Here is a 10,082-nt window from a genome sequence, read left to right on the forward strand (position 1 = left end):
TTTTTTATCGCTACGAATTAGTTATCCCCCGGCCCCGGGTACACAATTTAATTGGTTGACTATTTTTATCTTTTTCATAAGTATTTCGGACAATGAAATGGAATTGTTTGTTTTTTAAATAAAATAAAATCAATATCGTAATACAGAAGATGATTGGACGCATCCAGAGGAAGAGGATCTCATAACAAACCTGCAGAAGCAGCTGCACTACGGCAGTGGCATTAATGATTGTTTTTTTTAATGATCTTTAGATTTATATGATTGGACGGGTATGATGCCATCTGAGGGCGAGGACCATCATCTGGACGATGGCTGATCAATTTCCTCATTAAGCCCGGAATATATCTAATAATATTGGAGCGTTCGAGTGGCATTGCTCTTGGAAGAGCTCAGTGGAATTGGAATTGCAATTGGAATTGGAATCGGAATCGAAATCTCCTCCCGCTTCCATCAAGAATTCGATTGAGAATTGAGTGTGGAACCTCTAACTGTTCTCGCGATTTGATTCATGGGAAGCATGATCTAGCGACGGGACGCTGGCCGATCGAAACCCTAGTTCCGATTCGTTGTGTCTTGGCTCCGATTCGAGGGGCAGTTAGGGTGGTAATCGGCCATGGTGGATCGCGAGGACGAGGACTTTCAGATGGCACTGCGAATGAGCCTGCAGAGCTTGCCACCGGAGGCGAAGCGGAGCAAGCCGTTGGAGATAGCGGAGGAGTCCCTTGAGGCGAGGAATCGGAGGTTGCAGCGCGAGCTCATGGCGTCAGCTGCGGAGAAGAGGATGAAGGCCTCCGAGTCCGAGGCTGCTGGAAATAAAAGTGGTAGCCCTTCAAAGCCCGCGAGTGCGAGCGTGGTCGGGGACACTAAGGCCGTCTCGATGGCCTCAGTCGCAGGGGAGCAGGCCAGCAGCACGCATTTAGGGAAATTTAAGGAAGGAGAAGGCATGCGTTTAGGTTCTTGTGAGGCTCTCTCGTCGGCAGATGCCGAGAAGCTGTTTACCCTGGTGTTCGGGAATTGCGTTTCGAGAGATGTTCTGGCACAATGGAGTAACCAGGGAATCAGGTTAACTCGCCAGTTTATCCATCTCTGTCATTGTTTATCAACTTACTGCATATAGGACATCTCTTTAATTATCATGTGTCAATTGTGCCTGTATATATGAAAATCATTTTCGTTTGCCTTATTTATGACAGTTGATATTAGACTCTGGAAGTTTAGCAAACTCAAGGCAATGTATTACGATAAAAGAAAATAAGCTAATGATGTGTGATGTGCTAGAAAGTGAAAGTTGTTGCTGAGTGATTCATAATCAATTTCATTGTATTATACATTTTCTTCAGTTTATGATGGCTAGTTAACATTAACCTTGAAAATGACTCAAGGTATTTGAGAAAATTCTATTTTTTAACTACACTATGCAGCTAATTTAATAATGTAGTTCAACTTGTCTACAGGTAAGATATTGAACATTATTTTTGAAAAATATGTAAATAATTGTTAGTAAATGAGGTCTATTGCCTTTGTCATGGTGGCTATATGCCAATTTGTTTATGACGGAAATGTAAAATGGTTATATAAGCAGTCATAATATTTACTCAAAACTACGGTTCTACTTTAAACACTAGAATGACTCTTCCAATTTCAAGTTAATTAGCTTGTATATAGTTCATTCTTTTTTCTTAAAAGAATGTTGAAGATAACTTCCAGTGCTTACATTTGGAGGCGATGCTTTCTCATTTTTACCTTATTCTTCTACTTACCTGCTTTGTTTACATTCGTTCTACAACAGCCAATTCCTCTTCCATATCTATACTCTATATAGGAGTACAGAGAAATGGCTTCAGCTGGCCCACTCTCAGTATTATTGCAATTGGGATAGGCTCTGGCAACCAAGTGGGATTAAAATGTCCACTTAAACTTCATCTGGAAGCATAATATGAGATTATGGTTCTGTATTTGTATCATAACAAAGAATGCACTTGATTTTTATTTGATTGAATGGTTTCAGGATTATGCCTACTATATTCCAGAGGTCCATTGAACTACCTAATATTCCTTTCTCAACAATGTTTGTCTATCTTTAAATGAAGACCTGTACTGTCTACAAAATTTCTTTCGGTCAACACAAAAAATGATATGCATTAGAAGGTTTTAAGCTAATATTTTCACCAATAACTAATCATAGTAGCATAAAGTCCTTACTGTTCTTTGAAATAGTCCTTTGGCCAAATTCAGCAAAGTCTTCTTGAAGTTCTAAACTAATACCTTGGTTTTATAATGACTTTCATTTTTTGGAACAAAATATATGCCATCCCATAAACGTTAATATTAAATACACTTTATGCAAGAAACTTTATTGCTCAAATTTGTTTTTTTATGGGATTTTATTTGTACTTGGCAAAGCCCAGGAGGGTTTCTTGCAGGATTATCCAACATGGTAGTTATATACATCACATCTCTCTCTCTCTCTCTCTCTCTCACACACACACACACACACACACACATTAAAAAAAAAAAGGGCAGTTCATGCACGAAGCTCCCGCCATGCGGGGTCCCGGGGAAGGATCCATTATACGTAGTCTTACCCTGCTTTTTGCAAGAGGTTGTTTCCAGGATTCGAACCCGTGACCTTTTGGTCACATGACATATACACACATTTTAAAATATCTTTAGTTAACCATCAAAAGATGTAGTGAACTTTGTTCCTTATAATCTTTATCTCGCCATCAAAAGATGTGGTAAACTTTGTTCCTTATATTATCTGTAGCTAGCCATCAAAAGATGTAGTAATACCAAAAGTTTTGTCCTAAGGCTCTGGTACATATCTTGCAAGCAGTCTGAGACTTAACTACCACTGACATGTCTTATATCAATCATTTTCCTTCATACTTGGATGCATTCTGTTACTGTCCGAATTAAGCATTACTATAGTAGTCATTTCCTTCATCAGGTGGTAGGTTTGTAGTTGATCAAGTAGGCTTGCCACTAAATTCCCAAGTAGCTACAAATGATGAAGACCATGGATGAATTCTCCTTTGATTTCTAGTATAATTGGTCTCTCAATGAATTATCTTATGTCTTTCTTCTGCGGTTAATTTTATATGAAATGCTTGTAGATTTAGCCCCGATCCGGAAACTTGCATGGGCTTGGTTCAAGAGAAGGGGGGTCCTTGTGGTGTATTGGCCACCATTCAGGTTCTTCTCTTTTCTTGTTCTGTATGCCTCGATTATGTCAATGGATGCTGATTTTTGGGAGAATCTTTTATTATCTCATCTCGGTGGTATTTTTCATTTACTTTTGTTATTGTCTCTTCCTTTTTTCTCATTGTTTGGTATGTCAACAATTATTCATGATATGTGATTTCTTTCTGCCGATCTGTTAAAATCACCTACCATAAACCAAGACCTTGTTGCCTTAAATAGAAAATATGGTAAAATAGAGATTAGCCTCTTTTACTATTTTATTATATTGATATTTCTACATTTTACACTGGTTTATATGTACACTAACTTTTCCAGTATTCGTAGTTTGTACCACTTAGGTTAATGAAATATGTTTTAACACAGAAGAGACCACTACAACTTTTTTTTTTAAATACAATTTTTCATTTAAATTCCAGACGTGATGTAAAGTAAGCTTCCATCTAGTTGAATGCTGTAGTTTCTAGCCGTTAAAGAATCGAGTTGTTTTTATAATTAGGTTTTGGGTAAATACGATTTTAGCCTCTGGAATTTTGCAATCAGAGTATATTTTCTCAAGCTGCCCTCTTTACTTTACAAAATGCTTAATTGAGTTCGAACAATCCCAAAGAATATGGCACATTTCCCATAAAAGTATAATGATTTTTTTGCAGCTTGTATTGTGGAGCAATTAGCTATAGCTCAAAGATGATAAAATCAAATAGGCTAAAATGCTATGGGATCTTCAGAGACAACCAACATATTTCATAGTTACACAAGTTAGACCTATTAGAATTGAAATTTGAGTAGCAAGAGATCAAAGAAAATTATGTGATTGAAGTGATTTGTGTGATTTTGATACTAATATTAGAAAAATGATATGTAGAGAGAAAATCTCAGGGATAGACACATAAACTGATAAGCCCACAAAAGTGAAAATGGTGGGCCATTAATTTATGTGTCTATCCCTGAACTTTTCTCTAAGATTTTTTCCCACTGCGTATCATTACTCATAATATTACTAGTGATATATAGTAGCACAACAACTTGAAATTATTTAGTTACAGCGGATCTGAGTTCATATGCAAATAAGGTGCTCTTCAAAAGTCTACAGTGCAGCAATAATAATCCTACAACAAGTCTTTTTAGTGCCAACTATTTAAGGTCAACTATTTGTATCGTATCCCATCATTGAACAATATGCAAAGTTATATCACCAAATAATATTATTTATCATAGCTCTTACTCTGTTCATTCTTGCCTCTGCAAACTAAAAAAAATTAAAATCGTTCATTTTACATGTGAAATTCAGCTGAGATTCTAAGTTCCAACTAAAAACATTCTTAAACCTAGATATTTATCTCACCTGTCATTGAATTTCTATGATTGTCATAATGGGCGTTTGTACTTTATTTTCTTTTCTTCTGTCACAATAATGGAAAATTCCGTGCATCATACTTCTTGATAATGACTTTGGCTTCTTCCTATGCTTTCTGGTCTTTCATATTGTTTTAAGTACTCCATTAGGCCCCAATTTACTCCATTAAAGTCCAATTTCTATTTGATCTTTTTTGCAGGCTTATGTTTTGAAGTATCTACTGTTTTTCTCGGACAATTTTAGTAAAATAGATGTCAACAAACCACTATATGAACTAGGTCGGAACAAACTTTATCAAAATTCACAAACAGCAAGCAACAATTTTGCATCTATTACTGAAGACAGAAAACAGAGGTGATTAAATTTTCCATTACTATTCCAATCTTATTATTTTTTTATAATAGTATTATTATTATTATTATTATTTTTATCTTGCGAGTGTGTATGAATAGTGAATTGTTCTCATAAAGAGTGAATGCTAAAGTAACTCTTGCACATTATTCATCTTACTATAGAGTATTCTTCTAATTGTCTTTTAGGAAATTCTTACATATTCAAGTTTCAAAGCTTTGTTTACACATCTTAGTTATCAGCACAAACTATCATTTAAATTCCTTGAGATTTGCTCTTTTCTTTTGAAGCAATACCCGCTGCAGTGTTTGATACTGCTGATCCATGTAGAGTTCTGCAAACTTCACACTTGCTGTTCCTGTGCATAATGCCCTTTCATATTCTTAAAAGAAAATACAACAATTTTGTCTCATCACTTTAAATGGGGAGGAAAAATTTAAGGAATTGTAAGATGAAAAAGGACAGCGTAGCTGAATAGTGAGAGATAACTGAGTGCTAATGATGGCAAGAAAATGAAATTGCTGGAATGTGGTATAGTATTACATATAAATACTCATTTAGTAAACAAATAATTGAACAAAGTTCCTGAAGAGGTTTTTGTAATTTTTGTTATTCATGTATGCTAATACCATATCATTACATGATTGCTTTGATGATTATGAATTGTAGAAGTAATTCCATAAGCTCATCTTGCCTTGAAAAGTATAGTCCTATCGAACAATACAGAAAGGTGAACAGCTGAAACCAACCAATTAGGACCTGATTAGCAACTAATACCCTTTTTGGACTGTGTTCTGTTATATTTGAGTTATCAGAGATAGCTTTTGATGTAAAAGTGTTCAAAGTCTAGATGGGTTTTAGACTACTGTTGATAGTGACATGACTTATAACCAACTTCTTAGTTTTCCCATTTCTTCAATGGGGTAATTTTGAGCCTGAAGACTAATAACATATTTCTTTTCAGAGCACTGGTTTACAGTATGGCCGAAATATTGTTCCTATGTGGGAATGGTAAACAGGCTGTGGTGGCAACCATAGGGGTTAACTGCCATGATTGGGAGGGCTCTGAGGATGATCAAAGTGAGGTGACTATCTGAACTATCTCATTTTTTTTTTCAGTTTGTATGGATATGATATCTTATATCACTATTGTGGTTTCTGCATGTAAGTTGATGTTAGCAAAAGCTCTGAAAGATCTCTCTGTTGCAACGGCTTCAGACTTGCAGAAATTTTTAAGAATTAGTGCATACAATTCACAAGAAACTGCGATACATCAACTACTAATTGCACTTCCGGTGTTTCAAAGCCGTATGGGAGCGCTGTTGTTCCTTATATCTGCTCTACTTTCACGAGGGCTGGTATGCATAGTTATTGACAGGGTTTTCTTCACATATCATCCTTTTGTGGCATGATGTATCATTGAATTTCCACTAGTATTACCCTGTCTGCTTAATGGAAAAAATGTACAAGAACTAACCATATTACTGTTGATTGGATTCATCTCATATGCAAACAAGGTAAATTCAAGGTTTAAAATCGACATATTCAATTGGATTAAAATCAAAGAGAGTATAGATGGTCATCTAATCGAACTTAATATGGTACCAATTAGAGTTCTTCTTGACAGCTTAAACTTTCTATGGTCATACAATCAAGATAAACAGCTAGTACTTTATCAATATAGAGAATTCATGTTAATTCTAGTGAAGAGGAGTATTATATAATAGTTTTAGAGTAGCATGTTTAATAGATTCATGAATGAATGACCTAGGAACTGAAGTGTGCTAACTGGGGATCGCTATTTATTTCTTCCCTGCCGTGTACCCATTTATGAGCCCTGATTATGGCAGTGCCACCCTACTGATGATGTAAGGAGAGGAGAATGGGCATGGATTTCCTTCCCTTGCCACATCTCACCTCATTTTTTTTCTTGCTTGCTTTAAATCATCATCTCACCTTGTTTTTTTTCCTATTTTCCCAAATCCTTATAATATTCATCATTATATTGTTTAAGTCCCAACTGTTTGAGGTCACTATATTGATCTTATGCTTCCAATATTCTTATCAGTATCAAATAGATTACTTGTTATTACTCAACTAAAGTTTTCTATGCTCTCCTTATCCCTTACACTAATCTTCATCATCCTTATAAACATCATTATATCATTTAAATCATCCTCATGGGATGCCCAGTTGGCTAGAGGATGACAAACTTGCTATAATTGGGCAAGGGATCAATTCCGGGCGGGCGCATGCCCTTGGGGAAAAAAACCCTCCCATCCCTTGCCAACTTAGTAGTTGGCTATAAGTTGATCTCGTGATTTACCTTCCTTCACATAATCTGGGGACAGGCCGGGAGGGGTGTCTGGGTGAGCATAATCACCTTTTGCTACAATTATATCATTTAAGTCCCTACTATTTGAGACCGGCTACATGGCTCTTACCCCTCTATTGAAATTTGTGCAAAGTTTATATTGTTAGTAAATTCAAATCAATTAGATTACCATTTTTTTTTCATTAACTAGAGTTTTATGTGGTCTCCCTTTATCCCTTACACCAACTCTAGTGGATTTAATTCATTGGTTGCCTTTAAACATGGAGGCACCATCTCAACCTATTTTAGAATTGCTAGCGAGTAAGCATTTTATATTACTACTCCTGAAGGCTGAAGTTGGGTACACAATGGTATCAAATCAGACCAGAGAAGTGACATGGTTAAGTAGTAGTGCTGAGATACAAATTTTGTTGGTGGATTTAATTGATGAGAAGATTTTTATATTGACAAAGTTGTCATAGTCTGGTCTATAGGCATGTTTTAACCTTCAATTTTATTAAATCAACATTGGTTTTTGACATCATCCAAATCATAAAACACAATGTTCATATCTTTGTTTAATTGGGACTTGCAAGAAATTGTGCCTAGATGGTATTTTAAATCCGGGTTTATTTTATATTTTTGGTTCTGGGTTTTTGTAGTACCTATGTAGCTGCTTAGGATTGAATCAATATTTAGGAGAGTAGTCATAGTTGCTAACTGATGAATTATCTGTATCATTCTTATTTTCATCATCTGAGTCACACCTAAATAATGCATCCACGGTTTTATTACTAAAATAACAAATGTCGGTTGTGTAAATTATTTTAGGTATTTTACTTTGTGCTTCGACCATTTGGTATCTGTAAAGACCTCTTGCTGAAGCTTATTTCCATCTTTTATTGCAGGAGTTCATTCAGGCAGACAGAGATGATCCTAGCCTACCTTTGGTCACAGCTCCATTTGGCCATGCCTCGCAGGTTTTTCTTTTTTGTTTTGTTTGTGTTGGATTTTTTTTTTTTTATTTCAGAAAATAACCATGGCTCCAATAGTTTGCAAGGGGAAACTGTGAACGATGTTATAGAGTTGTGATAGTGAGACAAATGCTTCCTTTTGCACAGGGAGGCAATCTCCCTTTTTGAGTAAATAAGGCATCCGTCTGATGAGGACCAGTAATCTTGTGGTCGATCGAAAAATTGTTAAAGAATTGGTTGTATAAAAAACTGCTTCCTTCTCTCTAATTGCCTCAATGTATTTTTCCTTAACTGGTACCCAACACTTCTCCAACTTGCCTACACAACCCTTTTCACTCCGACTGTAGTACATTTATTCATGGTAATCCTTTTGCACTTGGTTATCCAATCATGTACAAGCATGCTAATTAGGGAGATTGAAGCAATCACGTTCCTATGACTATACTACAATCACGGTCACTTCCCACTGAAAATTTCTAGAGCTCCTGAAAATTGCTAGGTGGTGCTTAAGGAACATATGATCCACAATTTCTAGTAAACATCCATCTAATTCTTTTAACTTTTTGCAGGAAATTGTGAATCTGCTGATTTGTGGAGAGGCTGTGCCCAATGTATTTGATGGCCGAATGGATGTTGGTGGCGGTATGTTCCTGAAAGGTGTAGCCATGACCCCGGAGATTGGATTCCTTTCACTTCTAGAATCTCTCAACCTTTGCAAAGTTGGTCAGCATCTAAAATCCCCTAGATGGCCCATATGGGTAGTGGGTAGTGAGTCCCACTACACTGTTCTTTTTGCTCTTGATTCTGCTGTGCAAGAAGAGAACGAGCTGGAAGAGCGGGAGTCAAAGATTAGGAAAGCATTTGATGCCCAGGACCAAAGTGGTGGTGGAGGGTTTATTGGTGTGGAAGGATTTCAACAAGTTCTCAGGGAGGGTAACATCGATTTTCCACCTGCAAAGATAGATCACCTCTGCAGTTCAGGGGTCATCGTATGGAGTGAATTATGGCACGCTTTGCTAGAATTGGATAAAAGTTATGGGGGCCTCAAGGACTCATCTGGATTAATGGGCAAGAAGCTGTTTGATCTTTACCATTTCAATGGTATTGCAAAATCAGTATCAAACACTACTGCTGTTGGCGGCGAGAGTCCCCTGCAGAAGCCAAGGCTTTGTAAACTGAGCGTTGTAGTTCCACCTCGATGGACGCAGGAAGAGTTTTTGGCCGATGTGGTGAGTAGCTCAAGCAATGATCCAAGTGTGAGAGATACCGGCATCCTCGAGCTCAATCAGCCTCCTCAGCATGCACCACTAGTCGACTGCATCAGAACGCGATGGCCACGAGCTATGTGCAGCTGGATTGGAGATGCCCCGAGTATTGTGTAAACTTATCGTAGATGCTCATCGCACCTTCTGAAGGAAAACATCCAGATCAAACCTACCGAAGCTAAGACATGCCATGATTGCTGTAATAGCTACTGTCTATTTGTTTATTTATGGTAAGTGTAATTTTGTCTCCGGACTGACTTTGAGGTCTTTTCTCAGCCAATTGGTACGAGAGTCCAATGAACTTGATGAGACATTGAATATTTCTAACACGAATATTTATTAGTTATGGAAATAATCCACAAAAAAAATGTGGCAGTTTTTATTGAGTTGGGTTCTCTAAAGCCCTCTTCCTTTACATTTATTTTTACATTACAATTTTCTGTTAAATTACAGGCAAAGGAACTCAATAAAATGAGTTTAATTTTCTTTTGGCTCTGTTTACTTTAATGGAAGTAAATAAGAGAAGAAATTTAATTATTTCGCTTCCTAATGTTGGAAAACAACGATACAGGATGGAAATAAGTTTTTTAGGTCATCACGTCTTTGCAGGGAAATACAGT

The 10,082-nt window shown here is 36.7% G+C and overlaps 1 protein-coding gene across 1 annotated transcript; it reads left to right on the forward strand.

Annotated features, from left to right (window-relative positions):
• Positions 1-340: 340 nt before the first annotated feature.
• LOC122019790 (ubiquitin carboxyl-terminal hydrolase MINDY-3-like) lies at positions 341-9,848 on the forward strand. The gene is made up of 7 exons (XM_042577310.1): positions 341-1,062; positions 3,117-3,195; positions 4,758-4,912; positions 5,874-5,994; positions 6,079-6,267; positions 8,132-8,203; positions 8,767-9,848. Exons 1-7 carry the CDS (start codon positions 614-616, stop codon positions 9,577-9,579), a joined length of 1,878 nt encoding a protein of 625 aa, XP_042433244.1. The 5' UTR covers positions 341-613; the 3' UTR covers positions 9,580-9,848.
• Positions 9,849-10,082: the final 234 nt, after the last annotated feature.

The sequence above is a fragment of the Zingiber officinale genome, chromosome 9A (assembly GCF_018446385.1).
Source record: "Zingiber officinale cultivar Zhangliang chromosome 9A, Zo_v1.1, whole genome shotgun sequence".
Classification (NCBI taxonomy): domain Eukaryota; kingdom Viridiplantae; phylum Streptophyta; class Magnoliopsida; order Zingiberales; family Zingiberaceae; genus Zingiber; species Zingiber officinale.

What these genes read in the sequence shown, in the direction of transcription:
- LOC122019790 (XM_042577310.1), top strand. Translation starts at nt 614, where the DNA reads ATGGTGGATCGCGAGGACGAGGACTTTCAGATGGCACTGCGAATGAGC. An exon ending in CTGAGGATGATCAAAGTGAG is followed by an intron (nt 5,995 to 6,078) that starts GTGACTATCTGA and finishes TCTGCATGTAAG; the next exon opens with TTGATGTTAGCAAAAGCTCT. An exon ending in CTCTACTTTCACGAGGGCTG is followed by an intron (nt 6,268 to 8,131) that starts GTATGCATAGTT and finishes CTTTTATTGCAG; the next exon opens with GAGTTCATTCAGGCAGACAG.